At 53.6% G+C, this 17,159-nt stretch overlaps 2 protein-coding genes across 2 annotated transcripts; both read left to right on the plus strand.

Annotated features, from left to right (window-relative positions):
• Positions 1-4,101: 4,101 nt before the first annotated feature.
• On the plus strand, positions 4,102-7,354 carry Hoxb9 (homeobox B9). Its single transcript, XM_036197399.1, has 2 exons — positions 4,102-4,618; positions 7,119-7,354. The coding sequence occupies exons 1-2, from the start codon at positions 4,102-4,104 to the stop codon at positions 7,352-7,354; spliced, it is 753 nt and encodes a 250-aa protein (XP_036053292.1).
• Positions 7,355-15,408: 8,054 nt separating this feature from the next.
• On the plus strand, positions 15,409-16,896 carry Hoxb8 (homeobox B8). Its single transcript, XM_036194479.1, has 2 exons — positions 15,409-15,832; positions 16,589-16,896. The coding sequence occupies exons 1-2, from the start codon at positions 15,409-15,411 to the stop codon at positions 16,894-16,896; spliced, it is 732 nt and encodes a 243-aa protein (XP_036050372.1).
• The last annotated feature ends 263 nt before the right edge of the window (positions 16,897-17,159 follow it).

Consider the following 17,159-nt stretch of genomic DNA (forward strand, 5'->3'; position numbering starts at 1 on the left):
TGCCATGAAATAAGTATCACACAGTGCATCTGTCCCTGCCGCTTGGGGTAAGATATGCAGTAAAGGATTTCATGGTTGGATAACAAAAGTCACCAAATTTCATGACCTCTTCTGGGTCAGTTGGAGGTATTTCCTTCACCTCCAGGACAATGTTCTGGTAGGACACTGTAATTGAATCCAGCTTTAAGTCACACACATTTATTTGAAGATGTAATATGAATTTTGCTTGAATACTAAGAGACAAGATTTCAAGTGAGGTTTCTATATCAGTTAATATTTTATAGCCAAAATTTAGGTACATGAATATCCAGGATTTTGCCTTCTCCAGAGGTGTGTTGGGTTTTTGTTATTTGTTTGTTTTTGTTTTTAATGTTTTTTTAAATCAGGAACAGAATCACAAATAATCTACTTTATTCACAGGGGTTATAGCTATAACCACATATGCACAATTAGATAATAAATACCTGTGCCCAGACACATCTAGTATTACCATTGGGAAGATAGTTATATATACTATACATGTGTGGAATAGAGTATATTTGAACACTAGGTCCCCTACAGAAATGTGGGTTTGAAACAGATATGCAGGAGAAATACCTGCTCAAATCCAGCTGCATCAATTTCAGCTTTAGCTTATTAATTCAACACAAACTATTTTCACATGTACTGTTTTCCTTCCCCCCCTTTCTGCCCCCTTTTAGCCCCTAGATTTTCTCTGGTGACTGACAGAAACATCCGCCATACCCCTCACACACACTAAAGACTCTGCCCAAGAGCAAACACTTACCGGCTGGTTCTAGTCAGCATCCTCCTCCTGCTTGCCCTTGGCTGCCCTGGGCCCCAGCGGAGCGGGCTTTGCCTTCTTCTTCCTCCTGGCTTTTGCCACGCTTCCAGCCAAGGCTCCAATGTCAGAAATGACAAGAGGCTGCAGGGAATGCATCATTTTCTTTCTTCCTCTTTAGGATTGGGGGTGGTGTGCAGAGTAGCTCTGCTCTCCGGACAAAGTATGTGTGGTCACTTTTATTGAGTATCTTTAGACCCTGGGTCCTAGGGGCCACAATTCTGGGTGCTCTGCTCTGCCATGGTAGGCACCATGGCCTAGGAAGGAAGAGAGACTTAAGAGGCCCACAGGTTCACTGAGCAGCATCCCAGCAAGGGACACCCACCCCAGGAACATTTTGTCATTTGCTCTGAGGCAGCAATCCCTTCTGGCAAGCTTGGCACAAGGGAGAGTGAGACCCCCTGCTTACCGCGCTGCTGCACCCTCACCTGCAGGGGAATGAGATGGGCTACAGACCCCAGATGGGGGAAAAGTTCATTCTCTCCCCCCTATTATCTCCCCCCTGAAATCACCTCTCTGGAGAAGACAGATCTCCCAAACCTGTCTCCTCCACACTGTTCTTACCCTCCAGCATCATTAAGCAAATACCAAAACTGCTTCTGACCCAGAAAAGAGAGGCCTGGGTCTCCCCTTCACCCAATACTGGGAGCCACCAGGGATTAAGGACAACTCCTTAGGCAGTTAGAACACACATATCCGAATTCAAATGGATTCTCTCACTCTTGGAGGCCATAAGCCCAAATATTCTCCTCTAACTCTTTCCCTATACTAAAGGGGCCCCTTGATTCTTCTCTTCTGCAAAATCTACAGCAAGACCCAGGAGAGCAGCAGGCAGAGGCCAGAGTCCGCACAGCTTGGGTCTTAAAACCAGTCTTGCTCTATGGCTTTTCCATAAATAAAAATGCCCCAGCCCACAGCTCACGTGTCCTTTTGGGCCCTAATTTATATACTACAGAAAATCATATACCCACCTCGACATGCTTCATAACGCTGTTATTTACGGCGGGGGAGGGGATTTTTTTTTTTTGCCTGAAGACTATTTATTACAGGTGAAACTGATAGCAGACTCCATACGTCTAGCAAAGCAGGCACAGGTGCTTTGCCCTAAACGTGATCATTCGCTCCAGGCCCAGCTTCTCGCTGGCAGATCTGGGAAGCTCCCTTGACTTTCCCAAGCATCCAACCGCTACTTAGAAGAATTTGCATGGGATTTTTGTTTCCCCATTTGGATACTATGGGAAAAGCAGGTCTTCACGCTGTTTGGTTCCGGATCTGCTGGGCTGTCTCTCTCCAAGAGCGTGGGTGGAATTGAAGGGGCCGGCTGGGCGCCCGCATTGATCTTTAAAAAATCATTTTGAAATCGCCATAATGTGAAGAAATATGGCGCTTCGCCCTCGTATTTCACACGTAATGACACGAGATGGCTTCATTTGGAAAGACAAGCGGGCGGGAGTGTGTGTGCGAGCGCGGAGGTGATCCGCAGCCTTCCACTGGGCAGAGGGGGTAGTAGCCAAAAAGATATAACCCCAAGTTAGAATGGTTCCACTTTTTTTTCTAAAAGGAGGGGAGGGTAAGGAGGAGGTCATGGCTGGCGGAGCAGTCTGCCTGGTAACAGTCCAGAGTCCGAGAACAGCCAAGAAATCTGTCCCTAGACCTAACCCAAGGAAACCGAGCCTGTCTAGGGGCCCGACCTCCCAGAGCCCCACACCCGGGGAGGCGTCTGCACCCAAGCAGAAGCTGCAGAGGCAGTAGCTGGGAGAGCCGCCAGGAAGCCAGCTAGGGCCTCGGGGGAGTCCCTGCGCAGGGCCGCAGAATAGCTGCTAATAAAATGCACTATTTGGAAGCTCCACCAGAGGATTGTAGGGGGGAAGGCTGCGGGTGGAGAACGGACTGATCCTGGGGACTCCGCTGTACTTGGTACTGCCCTGTGCCAGCATTTGGATGTTTTCCAGAGCAGCAATTCCGGGTGAGAAGAGCTAGGCAGGAGTCTTGAGAATTTAGCTTGCCTCCTTCCCTTTTTGGATGGAAAGGAAAATAACCCAGTGTCGCTTACTGTGCTGTTTGGGGACCCTGTCCCCAACTCTGGAGAGCTCCCTTAATCATTTCTCACATTAGCCCCCTCATCTGGACAGTTTTACGGTCTCAGAGGATTCTGGACGAAGGACTGAAGAAATGGCTGTGGACCCATCCTTTCATAAAAGGCCAAGAAATTTCAAGGAGTTAAATAAGACTGGTTAGTCCCGTGAAACTCTTTCGCAGACTAGTTACAGGGTCTGGTGAGTCCCTTTGGCCTTAGGCAGGCTCTAATTTTAGTCCAGATAATGGTTCTTTGGACACTGGTCCCATTGAATTCCCCTTCTCCTCTCCTAGCTCCTGAAAGATCAAGCGAAGAACCTAGTCCTGTAAATCTCCCCAAATTGTGCCCAGAACGAACCTCCTCCAAAGAGGATAACTGTCCTATAAAACCCCCAACTTCTTCCCCATCCCTTTACTTCATCTCCTGTGGGTCGCTGTGCCGTTGTTTAATAAACATCTCTGTCAAGGGGACAGAGGACAGGAAATGAGGGCCTGCGGGGTGGAGGTGGAGGTGTTGGGGGGGTGACAAGACTACCTCCTCTTTAATTACCCTGTCGGGCCTCTCCCGCTGCTCTGAGGCTGGGGCGCTCCTCCCCCCCACCCCTACCCCCGTGAGCCGATCCTCCTCCCCCTCCCTCTCCAACCCGCCCGGGGAGAGGGCTCCGCAGCCAGCATCCCTCTAGAGGCAGCCCGCTGCTTGCCTCCGCCTCTCCTCCGCCCCCATAGCCCCATGTTGAGAACCCCCCTTCCTGCAAAAGCGGGAGGGGCCCCGGGCGGCCCGGCAGCTCTGGCTGAGGTTACGTGGCCGCCGGAGCCCTGACGTGATAGCACATTGCATCAGCATAAAACAATCCATCCTGGATATGGAATGCGGTGAGGACGGTTGACAGGGCGAGCGCAACCCCCTCGCCCGATTGATTTATGTCGGAGCTGACGCTTTATCAGGCAGTCCGCAAAACTTTGACCAATCATTTTGCAAGGAGCTCCGAGCCGGGCTGCTCCACTGTACTTTGTTGGCTGAGAAGTTGAGCAGGGGGTGGGGGTGGGAGGGTGGGGGTCTGGGGGGGGGGGGGTCGCGTCCGAAAGCCCTCTTCCACCGGGTCCGTGGTGCCACCTCTCCCTGCTTGGGCGCCGAGGCGCGAGCGCTTCCCTTCCCCCTGCGAGCGCGCGGATAATGTCTGAGAATGTCCATTTCTGGGACGCTTAGCAGCTATTATGTCGACTCGATCATAAGTCACGAGAGCGAGGACGCGCCTCCAGCCAAGTTTCCTTCGGGCCAGTACGCGAACCCGCGGCAGCCGAGCCACGCCGAGCACCTGGACTTCCCCTCGTGCAGTTTCCAGCCCAAAGCGCCGGTGTTCGGCGCCTCCTGGGCGCCGCTGAGCCCGCACGCGTCCGGGAGCTTGCCGTCGGTCTACCACCCCTACCTGCAGCCCCAGGGCGCGCCGGCGGCCGAGAGCAGGTACCTCCGTACCTGGCTGGAGCCTGCGCCGCGCGCCGAGGCCGCCCCGGGGCAGGGCCAGGCGGCGGTGAAGGCGGAGCCGCTGCTGGGCGCGCCGGGGGAGCTGCTCAAACAGGGCACGCCCGAGTACAGTTTGGAAACTTCGGCGGGCAGGGAGGCTGTCCTGTCTAATCAAAGAGCCGGCTACGGGGACAATAAAATTTGCGAAGGAAGCGAGGACAAAGAGAGGCCGGATCAAAGTAAGTTATAAAAAAAAAAGTGAGGAAATCCCCCCCCCCCCAGGCTGCAGGCCGGGCCCAGGGGAGGGGAGGGGAGAGGCCATAAAGCGGACAATGTGAAGGGACAGCGCGCCGGGGGCCCCCGCAGGGCTGGAGGAGGAGAGCCAGGAAGGGACCGGGTTAGGGAGAAGCTGTGTACCCTGGAGGGGGGGGGGCACCGAGGCCGTCCCCACTCCTCCTAGTGGCGCTTGAACTGAGCCTCAGGGACCAAGTCTCTCCAGTCCTTCTCCCTCCTTTCTCCCCCGCGCTCCGGCTGGGAAGAGTGAAAGGGAGCTGCGACATTCGCTTGAGGAACGAGGGGACCGGGCCAGTGGCCAGCGTGGCCGAGAGCCCGCGCGGGCACGGGCCGGAGCGCACCCGGCAGAGCCGCCAGCGCCACGCGCAGACGGTCCCCGCCGGCCAGGGGGAAGGGGGAGGGGGCTCATTAGGATTTTATTTGCGATGCAACAGCTTGGCGGAGGATTGTTCCTAGCAGATCTCACGCAGTAGCCGCGTCGGGTCGGCAGCCGGCGCCGGGAGGGGCGGGGGAAGCCCAAGACACCGTGATGGAGCCCCCTCCCCGGTGCGCCGGCCCCTCCCCGGGAGCCTTCCCTCCAGGGTTCCCCGCCCTCCTAGGGCATCCTCGCCAGGGTGGCCTGCTACTCCCTCTGCGGTTCCCAGCGCTCTCCGCGGGGCTCCCGAGCACTAGCCAGGACAGTCTGCCTCTCAGAGAGTCTGGGAATCACTTGCTAAAGTCAGAGCCAACCTCTAGAACCGAGGAGGAGGCGTCCCGAAGGGACCCGGGGAGGGGGGGGGAGGACTGAGCAGGGGCGGAGAACTCTACCCTTGGTGGAGAGTTTCTTACCACCTCCCATTCCTAAAAGCACTCTTGCTAAAGCCCCAAGTGGAAAGCGCTGCTGAATGAGAGAGGACTCATTTACTTGTCTTTTTTTAAAGATGGGAAAAACAAACCGGTTGGGGGCTCTTAGTTCCCAAACAATTACGGACAGATTGACAGGTCAAGTCCTCACCTCTTACTTCTTGGGCAAGTAGTTCAGTTCTTGCTTGCCCTGTCAGATTTCCCACCAAAAGAGTGGCCAGTGGGTCCTCTGGAGGCTTGAATGCCCTCTGAAAAGTAAGGATAGACTCTACTCCCCCGAGGACCTTGCAGTCCCCATACCTCCAACCTACCAAGTTGAATCATTAGGAACTCATATCCCCAAATACGGCTCTTCCTCCTGCAAACACCCAAACAGAGCCCTCACCTCATGGCCCCAAACTCAGCCTGGAAAGCCCATTATTGCTCTGCAGCCATTTGGCTAGGATCAATTATTAACAGTTTTACCCCCCTCTTTCATATTTAATGTGGCTTCGGGTCCCATCCCAGGCAATCACATTAAGGAAATAGCGCTGCAAATTGGTAAGACACGCTACTTAGTGTAGGGTGAACTGAATTTAAAAATATACATAGATATTCAGGGCTTTTCTTTTGGGGAGGAGGAAACTGGTAGAGGATCTTATTTGCCATAGGCTCCGCTTTTGGGGGGCAACTTTTCTGAGTCCTGGGGTCTAGGCAGAAATGCAGGAGAGAAAAAGAAAAGCCTGTATCAGTTATTTTTTTTTCTTTTTGACCCTCTCCCACTCAATTAGACGTTTCCCTACCTCCGGACAGGGTCAGTTAGAAGGCTTGGTAAGCTGTGAGTGGCTTTCTGTTACCCCTGCCTCATCTTGGTCTCCCCACCTTGGGGCTGGAGCAATTTTGCTTCCCAGTTTCCCTGAACTTGTGTTAACCAAACTGAGCTGAGTAGCAGAAAAGAAGAGGCTATTGCCACCATAAGTTATCTGGGAGCCCCGGGGCTCCCCTGTCCATGGGCTGCAATTGATAAATGGTTGTAATTGGGTTTCTCATGAGTTGGGAGTGTGCTGGGTGTTTGTGGCTGTAAATGCGGATTCTTATTTGTGGTGTGTGATGGGGAGGGGTCTCTACACAGACTCACACACGTCTGCTGCCTTCTGGCCTAGAGCTGAAAGATTGCTATCTAGGCAGGGTTTACTGGGACTGGACTGAAGGGCCAAGAGATCTCTTGGCAGTGACTGAACAGAACTCCCTTCCCTACCCAATTCTTCCTCTTTCCTCCCAGACCTAGAGCCAAGGTCAGCCACCTTTAGCCGGGTAGTGTGGCTGCAGCTATACTGAGCTGAGTCCAGGTCTGTTTGGATACAAGCAGAGAAAGACTGAGAGCCTGGGCAGTGGACGCTTTGGGGATGCTCGGGTAGTTTGGCTCTATCCTTTTTAAAGGGCTGTATTTACATGGAGCTATCTATATTAACTCCTGGCCCACCTAGGGATGCTTTCTGGAATCTTGAAGGCCTGGGTGACTTTCTCCAATGCAAGATGGGGAATAGAGACGGGGTGCACCCTCTTGGTCTGGGGCCCTTCCCTCCCTTCCTCCCTTTGATTCTATGCCTACTTCTCTTTCAGCCAACCCCTCTGCCAACTGGCTGCACGCCCGCTCTTCCCGGAAAAAGCGCTGTCCCTACACCAAATACCAGACGCTGGAGCTAGAGAAGGAGTTTCTGTTCAATATGTACCTCACCAGGGACCGCAGGCATGAAGTGGCCAGGCTCCTCAATCTGAGTGAGAGACAAGTCAAAATCTGGTTTCAGAACCGGCGGATGAAAATGAAGAAAATGAATAAGGAGCAGGGCAAAGAGTAAAGGAGCCGGCCCACCCTTCCCTACCCCGCTGATTATTTATGTGACGGCCGCAAGGCCACTGCTGTCTGGGATGTAGCCAAGTGAGTGGGGAAAGGCGTCTCCTCCTTTAAAGTCCCGCATCTGCACCTGGAGCCTGTCTCCCCCACCCCCTTTGCCTGCCCCTGTCTCTCTCTTCTCCTTGGGTGTCAGGAGGAAGTTTTGTTAAGTTAGAAGCTAGCTCTAGTTGGTTCCTAGGAAAAGGGTGAGCCTCAAGGAAAGAGAACCCCAGGCAAGCTCCTAGCATCCCTGCTAACGTTTCTGGAAAACCCAAGCCCCTCTCTTCCAACTACCTGCTTGTTCCCTCCCTGAACCTATCCAGAAGTCACCCAGGAACAGTGTAACTGTCTACACCCCCAATAGACATCAAGTTTGGAGTCCACACTAATAATGGAGAAAGGAAGTTACACCCTATGTGCAGACATTGTTCACCAAACGCAGCTAGGCAGCCCCCAGATCAGATTCCTTTAGGTTCTACCCCTGATCCAAACACACAGGATGATGTCTAGAGACGAACCAAAGTCTCAACATCCATGTACTTATCCCTATGGAACTGCCAACAACACCCCAGGGCCTGGGGACAGATGGGGCCAGCCCAGTCCCCAAGCTGTTGTGAGCTGGAAAGGGCAAGAAAAAGCTGGGAGTGCTTTTATGAGGGTACCTTTAGTGGAGCCCTCTCCTACATTTTCTTTGCAGGAAGTGTTTAATTCTGCATGTTTTCCTCTCCTTCCAACTAAAGGAGGTCAAATTGTGGGTGGTAGAGCCTGCCCGAGCAGTTTATCCCTTCATAGGTCCCCTTGACAGACTTGAGCTTTTCTGGCTGACCACAGAAATCCTCCACTCCTTCCAGCTCCGAAATCAACTCTCCTTTTGGCTAAATCCATCTTGTAACAGCGAGTCAAGTCTCCCCCCTGTAGAAAAAAAATCCCTTCACCCCCCTACTAGATCAACCCTAGCATAGAGAAGGCCAGGTCAGGAGCGGCTGATTGAGAATTTATCGTGAATAATTCCCATTCCAGAGAGAGCAGTCAGGACAGGGGAAGCAGTGGTCTCAGCGAGTTGGGCTAGCGGGTACCCCCATTTCACTAGTTTCCTGGCCCATAAAGAAGACAGCCCCTTGGCATCCAGCCAGAGGGCCAAAGGAAGACTCCCCCAAAGCTCACCTCCTGCAAAATATTCACCCCCTGCATAATACACTGCGGTGCCCATCCAGATGATGCATGCACACATACACACACTCTTCTGGCAAACAGTCCTGTGTGCAAAGGAAAGAGGCAAAACCATGCCTCCCACCGGGCAGGGCTCACCCTCTGCTTCTCACCTCTTCCTGCTTCTCAATCCCGTCCACCCGTGGACTCTTTCTCCTGCTTCTCCTGACCCTGCAAAGAGGTCATTCCAGTAGAACTTTGAATTTTATTTTATTTTATTTTATTTTTTTGCTTTGTCAGTGGCTGTGGTGATATTGTGCTTGTGTTTTGTGATTTCTTTGGCAATGATTTTTTTGCTCATAAGGGAGGGTTTGAGGGTGGGAGTCGGGAGGGCAAGGGTCTAGAGCTCAATTGTTTGTTTTGGAAGAAAAAGAAAAAGAACAAAAAAATACATATCACTCTAGAAAACAAACCTCTCCTGTGTTTTGTTCTATGCTGCCTCTCCTCTGATCACCAAGGAAAGGGCCTGGGGGCTAAAAGCATGACTTCAAACAAAGAGAAGTTAGAGTCCACAGCCACAGGCTTTCTCCTTAGATCTTCCAGAAACATCTACCTGCTCTGGTGGCCCTGACACCTGGTGGGTCCCCGAGTCCCAAGACCACTGCTTAAACTAAGCAGACCCCTTTCAGTAGAACAGGGAGAGTGGAGGAAGACCAAAGAGAATCTCCATGATTGGGAGAGGGCATGGATCTCCCCAGAGCCAGAGTCTTCACCCAAGGTGGCTCTGGAGACCTCCCCACGGACTCAGGAAAAGAGGGTCTGACTTGTAGCTCCTGGAGATGCAGCACTTCTCAGATAACCACTTCAGAGCACCCTTCAAGGATGGAGTTAGTAGCTTTCCTCCACTATGGCCTGGAGGACCACCGTGGCAGAAAGCTTGGATGGTTGAAATGGTTGAACCTCAGGATTCCTTGTAGACGCCCCCCCCCTCTCTCTCTCTCTCTCTCTCTCTCTCTCTCTCTCACTCACACACACACACACACACACACACACACACACACACACACACACCTGGAGTCGGGCTCATAGGACAGCAGCCTTGGTCTGAGGCTTGCTGAGTCTGGAGGGTTGAGGCCAGGGTGTGCGGCAGTTCTCAAAAGGAAGCCACCAAATGTGGGACACAAATGTTTCGGGAGGGGAGGGAACAATACATTTCCAAAAGGACCCCCAGAATTACATTTGGCTTCAAGAGGCATCTCCTTGTTCCTCTCACACTGCGGTGTCCCCGCAAGAGCCTGTCGTGAAGTCTGCCGATCTTGGAAGCCCTGCTTTTCTTAGTCAGTCGTAAGGATCCCGGCTGCAGCCGGCCTGCAGCTCTGTCGCCGTCCTCACGTGAGCTTCTCGCCCGCTGCACACGCCACACTGCAGCCGAGACACTGTGGCTTGGGGTGGAGCTGGCGACAAAGGGTGGCCAGAGTGAATGAAGCCTGCCAAGGCTGGCCCTACCCCTCTCTAACGAAAGGGCAAGAGGATCCGAGAAAGCGGAGGCGGGAGAAGGGGAAGCTCCGGACCGCAGCTGGGACAGGCGGCCTGCCAGGAGGGTTATGTTAAAGAAGGAAAATTAATCTGGCTTTACAGCTGGTTGTGGCCTGGGCTGTTTCTGCATCCTTGGCTTTCCAAGCTCTGCCGGCAGCAGAGAGTGAGCCAAGGAAGCCAGCTTCTGCCAAAAGGGAACATAAAAAGCGAGGCTGGAGACTGGGTCGCGGCAGGGTAGGAGGCTAGGGCGTCTGGAATGGCCTGGGGCAGCGGCGTCTCGGTCCCCAGCCCGGGGTAGCTTCTTTCAAGACAAACAAAGGCGAAGGTGCAGAGGCTCAGAAGCCGGAGATGGGGAAATCAGTTGTCATAAAAGGGAGAGAGAGAGAGAGAGAGAGAGAGAGAGAGAGAGAGAGAGGCGAGCAAGAGAAGTGAGAGGCAGAGAGAAGCCGGGAGAGGAATTCAATGCCGTGTGCGCAGCAATAAAAGAATATGACCGCTATAAAAGTTTATAGGGTATAAATTTCTGAAGGTTAAAAAACTAAACAGCAGCAAAGCAAACAGTGAGGGGAAACTTTCCGGAGATGAGCAGAGGATGAGCCTGGGCTCTGGACCTGGTGGAAGAATAGGCGGGCCTTGTTACGAAGCCCCCACCCTCACACCTCTTGCCCCCAGGTCTGGGGCTTGGGGTCTGAAACTTGGGGATCATCAGGGCGGTGGGATGGGGTTCCGGGAGGGTGAAAAGTAAAGAAGCTAGCAGAGGGAGGATGAACACTTTGCTGTCCCCAAAGCTTCAGCCTTCGAAATTCTGACTGCTGTCTTTGTTCTTTACACACCCCTCTAGAAGCGCCAGTCATAAACAAGAAACCCTTGCACACGCAGGGACACACACACACACACACACACACACACACACACACACACACACGACCCCGCAGGGCCAGACGTCTGGGGGAGAGTAGCCTCTTGATCCTTCTCCAGTTCCGTTCCATCACCTCAGACCTTCTCGTCCCTCACAAAAAGGCCAATTGTTACCCCTCAGGACGTGAAACAATCAAGTGTAGGGCTTAAAAAGTGGTCCCCCTCTTTCTGACCATGAACAACAGTGCATTGCTCAGCATCTCCAGCAGGAATTAGGGGCTGGGTGGATTTATAGCTTCTTTTCCTTTTAACTTATCTGAACTGCTTCATGAACAGTTTCCTGATTCCGAAGCCTTCTCTCTTATCTGCTTTCATTTCTCTCCCTATTTCTAGTAATAATGAAAGTTTAATCGTTTGTCGCTTCCTCTGCTGGGTCTCAGAATCTGGCTGAGCAGATGGAGGACATCTTTTTGCAGAGCGGCCGCTAGATGGCACCCTTGCTCCATGTGAATTTTTCCAGGGCTGTGGTTGAGGGCTCCTGCGGCTCCACACAGCACTCTCTGTTCGGTCCTGTATCTAGGACCTCAGAGCTACCAAAAGTCATGAATAATTTGCACATAATAAAAATATAGGGTTTGTTATGGCCCTTTCCCCTATTGTATGTATTTCAATTATAGTGGCGTGTCTCTCTCTCCTCAACTGGTTCGTTTTCTGAATCCCTCACCCTAAGAAGGCTGTTTCCCAGTTGTTGTGTTTGGTGGGGCGAGAAATGCGTGGAAACCGGGGATAATATTAATAATAGAAATATGGAAATAATGGGCCCAAATCAAGGAGGCGAACTGGTTTGGAGAAATGAGATTTCCCTGCAGTGGAGGCGAGAGGAATGTAGTGCAGGCCAGCGGGTCAGGTGAGAGGGATGAGCCGGCAGGTCTGTTTGAGAGGAAGCTACCCCAGGCCGGCTCGCCACACCTGCTGGAGGAGAGCGAGTCCGATGTGCTACCCAGTAGACCCCCAAATTTGGAAGGAATGGGGACTGGGCTTTGATGAAGAGCCCCAAGCCAGAGGGCCCGCTGCTCCTGGGCTCTGACTCCAGAGCCTTTGTACCCGTTCAGGTCCGGGCTGGGCAAGTGCCTGGCCACCCAGGCTCGGCAGGGTCTCCCCAGGGAGGTGGGATGAGGGAGCCTGCCAGCCCTTGGGAGGCTCGGCCAAAACCCTGAGCATTTTCTGGATGGGAGCTGGGGCAGGCATGGCCTTGGGGGAGCAGCCTCTGAGTTTTCCTCTTTCTTGGGCTTCCAGGTAAGAGCCGCGGCTCTCTCCCGGGTGCCCAGGCTCTGCCCTTGGCCCCCCTACTCAGGCAAGCCCTGGGGAAGCCGGTCCTTCTGCGACGCAGCCGCTGGAGGCCTAGATTTTCGTTCGGAGGCCGTCGCTCTGACTGCCTACAACCCCTTCGGCTGATTCCCAATCTCCAGTTTCCTTCTCTCGGCCCACCCCGAACCTGTCTGTCTCCAACTTGAGCTGGGGTGGTGGTGGGGAATAGCAAGTTACCCCCCCTCTGTGACCCCAACTGTAGCCTCTTTTTCCGCAGGACCAGGTGCAAAGAAACCGCGGAGGGTCTCAACTTGAGTTTCTCCAATAAATCTGCGCTCCGTTGGGTGTTTATAAATTATCTCCGCGCTCTTTCTTGTTTTTTCTTAGAACAGAAACATTTTCCTTCCATCAGAAATTTCTGGCACGGTGAAGGGATGATTTAGAACCAGCCATTGAATTTCTACCTCACCAGTGACTCCTCAAATCATGACCATAAAATCCCCCGCACTTGATAAAAATGTTCGCTTCGGCAACAACTTGACTCAGCCTGAGGTTGTCTCGCACCGTCCCCTCAGCCTTGTGCTAAAAAACCCTCTTTCTCATCGTCCCCCTCTTTTCAACCCCCCTTTATTGGCTGGACTTACTTAGAAGATTGAGTGGAAACAGAACAGCTCCCTTGGAAACGTTGTGGTTTCATTTTTACAAAGGTTGGGGCTCATGGGATCCCCAAAAGAAGCCTCCTAGAGAATCAGCAGTAGATTGAATTTATTTGTAAAATCGATTCTGCCTTTGTTCTACAAAAAGTCTGTCTCCTCTCTGTCTCTCCGGCCCTTTTGCACATCAGCTGCCTCAGGAGGCCATTGGTTCGGACTCTCACCCTGGGCCTCCCAAGGTCTCTCTGCCACCGCCTGTGTCAGGTACACGGGGATAAGGCTTCTGTGCTCAGAGTGGGGCAGTCAGGCAGCCGGGCAGTTCGGTTCCTCGTTCTGGGTTTGAGGCTTCAGATCTTCAGATTTTCAGGGCTTAACTAAAGGCATCCCAAGAAAAAGGAAAATGGAGACCTCAGTGGCCTTGCTTTATTTGATGAACTCCTTTAGCCCAAGGTCGGTGCAGGTGGTCACTGGCTCTGGGGACACACAGCCATAACAGGTACCCTTTAAACACACACCTCGCAGCCTTGGCCTAGGGCACCGGAGGGTATGGCAGTAACCGAGGCCTTGACGCCCAGGCTCAGCCTCTGTTACCCTTACCTCTCTGGTGTGTTGATGAAATTGTCAGTGTCTACACCTGGAAGGTCTGTGGGGAAGGTACAGAGCATTGGCCCGGCTGGGGAACTGGATCCCAGACTCTGGGCACAGGTGTGGAGCAGCCATGGTCCTTTTGCTAGTATCAGACGCTCTCCTCTCCCCCAGTCTTCCCTCTAAAGTGCTCAGTAGGTCAAAGTACCTCAAGACCCCCCTCTCTTTCCCTTGCACCCCCCCACCAGCAGCAGGTAAAAGCGTGTAGTAAACTGCAGAATTGACAATCTCCTCACAACCTCGCTCTTCAGCGTCGTCCATTAACCAGAAAGTTTCTTCTTCCTCTCCCAGGCCCACTCAGACCCCCTTTCCACAGAAAATCCTTGCGCCCTTTGCTTAATGAGGGAAAGTTATGTCTGTGACTTGGGCGGGGACAGATCTTGGGGTGGTGGTGGTGGTTGGGGTCTCCAAAGAGGGTGTGGGGGCAGGTGTGTTTGCAAGGCTGAAGGAGGCAAAAAAAATCTCGGGAAACTCACCGTTTGCGCCGAAAAGAAAAAAAAAAAAAATCAGCAGCAACCCATAATCGCCTCATTTCAGCTTAGTCACCCCCACCGCGCTTCAGTTGGGCGGCGGGGGCGATCGAAGCTGCAGTTTTATAGCTGTAGAGGAAAGAACTCGTAAAATGCTAACAGCTTTTATGCGCTGCGGCATAAACAACAACAGACTCCGGCTTTATTGCGTTTTATAGTTTGTTAAAGAGTTTACAGCCGTTTTTTGGGGGCTGGTTACCCAGCCAATTCCCTCCACACGATAGTTAAACCTTTATCAATAATAAGGAAATTGATCATTAAAGCTTTAAATATGACTACCTCGTTTGTTTGAAAATATGTTTAGGAGAGGAAGCTGTATGATTTGATAACTTGTATTAAAATACCAATTACATTTATAGGACCTTTTAAAACTCGGCGCAATTAAACCGTGTTCTTTTACATTTTTCCGAAGCGACCCTGACATTTAGAAAGACTCCAATTGCCTCGTTAAAATCGCGAAATTAACAGCGTGCCTACGCCAGGCGCAGCGTTGTGGATGTGTGTGCGCGTGGTGCTTTTCCGTGACTCCCCCACATCAGTCTTTGGGGGTGGTCTGCGAAGGTATTTGATTTGTTGTGAGGCAAGAGATATCTCATTAATGTAGGTAGTTAAACAGATTTAATCCGCATTCGTTCTCTCTTCCCCCCTCCCTCTCCCCCCTCGCCCCCTCTCTCTCCCTGGGTGTTTTTCCCCCCTTCCCCTCCTTTTCCCCTGCCCTCTCCTCACTCCCTGGCGCTCTCTCGCTCTAGCTCTCTCTCGCGCTCGCTCGCTCTCTCCCTCGCTCGCTCTGCGTTCTGTCCGGGAGGAGTACCCAGAAGCCAATAGGATGCGGGGTCTCTAATGGATGCAAATGATGGAGAAAAGACGGGGCAAAATATGAAACAACTCATTTGGAGGGAAGTAAATCACCGAAAACTGTTTATGAACTGGCATCCCTTCTTCGAAATGTAAAGCGAGGACCTCTTTAAGTGGCGGTATATTTTTGTTTGGGGGGTGGGGGGTGGGGGGAGGGCGAGCGAGCCGCGGCTGCCATGCAGGCTTAGACTTTTGCAGGCTTCGCTCTTCTATTCCTGGAAATCACAAAAAGTGTAGCGGCTTAGAGATCTTCTTCGCCTTTTCTTTCTTTTCCTTCCTTCCTTCTCTCTTTTTCCCCCCTCCTCCTCCCTTTTCCTCTCCTTTCCTGGCGAGGGTGACTAGGAGCCGGCGAATCTGCGTTTTTTTCTTCTCTCTCTCTCTCTCTCTCTCTCTCTCTCTCTCCCTCCCTTTCCCCCTCCCCCCCCCCTCCCCAACAGCCCCCAACTACAGCCTGCGCCGCCGCCGCCGCCTCAAAATTCAATAAAATGAGCTCTTATTTCGTCAACTCACTGTTCTCCAAATACAAAACTGGGGAGTCCCTGCGCCCCAATTATTATGACTGCGGCTTCGCCCAGGACCTGGGCGGCCGACCCACCGTGGTGTACGGTCCCAGCAGCGGCGGCAGCTTCCAGCACCCGTCGCAAATCCAGGAGTTCTACCACGGGCCATCGTCGCTGTCCACGGCTCCCTACCAGCAGAACCCGTGTGCCGTGGCGTGCCACGGGGACCCCGGCAACTTCTACGGCTACGACCCGCTGCAGCGCCAGAGCCTGTTCGGTGCGCAGGATCCAGACCTGGTGCAGTACGCAGACTGCAAGCTCGCGGCCGCCAGCGGCCTGGGCGAGGAGGCCGAGGGGTCGGAGCAGAGCCCGTCGCCCACACAGCTCTTTCCCTGGATGCGCCCTCAAGGTGAGCTCCCGTCGGGCCTACCGGGGTGGGAAGGGGCCAGGAGGACCCCAGGCCGGCCGGGGGAGGGGGGCTGGGCAGGCCGGGAGCATCTTCGGCTCCTAGAGGACTTGTGGGCTCCGTTCCAATCATCTACCTCTTCTGCCTTCCTTCCCACTTTCTTTTCTTCCCCCCCCTTTTCTTTTTGCTTCCTTTGAAGGGGGGGGTCGCTAGGCGAATTTCCTGAATCCATAAACCCCTCACCCTGCTTTACTTTTCTGCCCTCTTCCCCCCTTTTACTGTTTTATGGGGGCTGTGGAGAAGGGGCGGTGGGAGTGGGAGCGCTCAGCGTTTGCACTTCTCAATTGCTTTATAGTTTAATTACCCTGAAGAAACTTTTCTTCTGGGGCAGAGGCTCTTGGGGGCTTTTCAAGGTGGGTTCGTGGGTCCCCACTCTGGCTTTTTATTCTTATTCCCTTCTCCACATCCTTCCTCCTAAACTTTATGGCACTTTTAGTATATTTGAACCCCCCCTCCCATTCTGGTGCTGGTTACCAGGGGAAGGGGCTCCCCCTCTTTGGCCCCCGCAGATTCAGGGCTGTCTAGTCCCCCTCAGCCCCCCCCCCTGCTGACCGCGGCCTCCGCGCGCTCCCTCCCGCCCCCGCATAAGGGTCCCCTGCCCTCATTATCCTGGTCTCCTAGGCTGGTTCACGAATCTTCCAACCTTCTCTGCCCCCCCCCCCACCCTCCCCTCTGTCTCGCCCTTTCCCCCCTTCCCAGCAGCCGCCGGACGCAGGCGAGGCCGCCAGACCTACAGCCGCTACCAGACCCTGGAGCTGGAGAAGGAGTTCCTATTTAATCCCTATCTGACTCGCAAGCGGCGGATCGAGGTATCGCACGCGCTGGGACTAACAGAGAGACAGGTCAAAATCTGGTTCCAGAACCGGAGGATGAAGTGGAAAAAAGAGAACAACAAAGACAAGTTCCCCAGCAGTAAGTGTGAGCAGGAGGAGCTGGAGAAAGAGAAGCTGGAGCGGGCGCCGGAGACCGCCGAGCAGGGCGACGCGCAGAAGGCAGACAAGAAGTAGGCTCCAGCTGGGACTGCTTTGGGCCGGGGCTTGCCCGCACGTCCGCCGGTCCCTCCCGCGACCACACCGCCGCCGCCGTCGCCGCCGCCGCCGCCGCCGTCGCCCGCTCCCCCGCCTCCGAGTGCTCCGGCCCCGCGAGCGGAGCCAGGAGCTGGGCCTCCCACCGCAGCGTCCCCCGCCGCGCCAGTCCCCGCTAGTGGTAGTATCTCGTAATAGCTTCTGTGTGTGAGCTACCGTGGATCTCCTTCCCTTCTCTTGGGGGC

This window comes from Onychomys torridus, chromosome 8 (assembly GCF_903995425.1).
Source record: "Onychomys torridus chromosome 8, mOncTor1.1, whole genome shotgun sequence".
Taxonomy (NCBI): domain Eukaryota; kingdom Metazoa; phylum Chordata; class Mammalia; order Rodentia; family Cricetidae; genus Onychomys; species Onychomys torridus.

What these genes read in the sequence shown, in the direction of transcription:
- Hoxb9 (XM_036197399.1), top strand. Translation starts at nt 4,102, where the DNA reads ATGTCCATTTCTGGGACGCTTAGCAGCTATTATGTCGACTCGATCATA. An exon ending in CAAAGAGAGGCCGGATCAAA is followed by an intron (nt 4,619 to 7,118) that starts GTAAGTTATAAA and finishes CTTCTCTTTCAG; the next exon opens with CCAACCCCTCTGCCAACTGG.
- Hoxb8 (XM_036194479.1), top strand. Translation starts at nt 15,409, where the DNA reads ATGAGCTCTTATTTCGTCAACTCACTGTTCTCCAAATACAAAACTGGG. An exon ending in TCCCTGGATGCGCCCTCAAG is followed by an intron (nt 15,833 to 16,588) that starts GTGAGCTCCCGT and finishes CCCCCTTCCCAG; the next exon opens with CAGCCGCCGGACGCAGGCGA.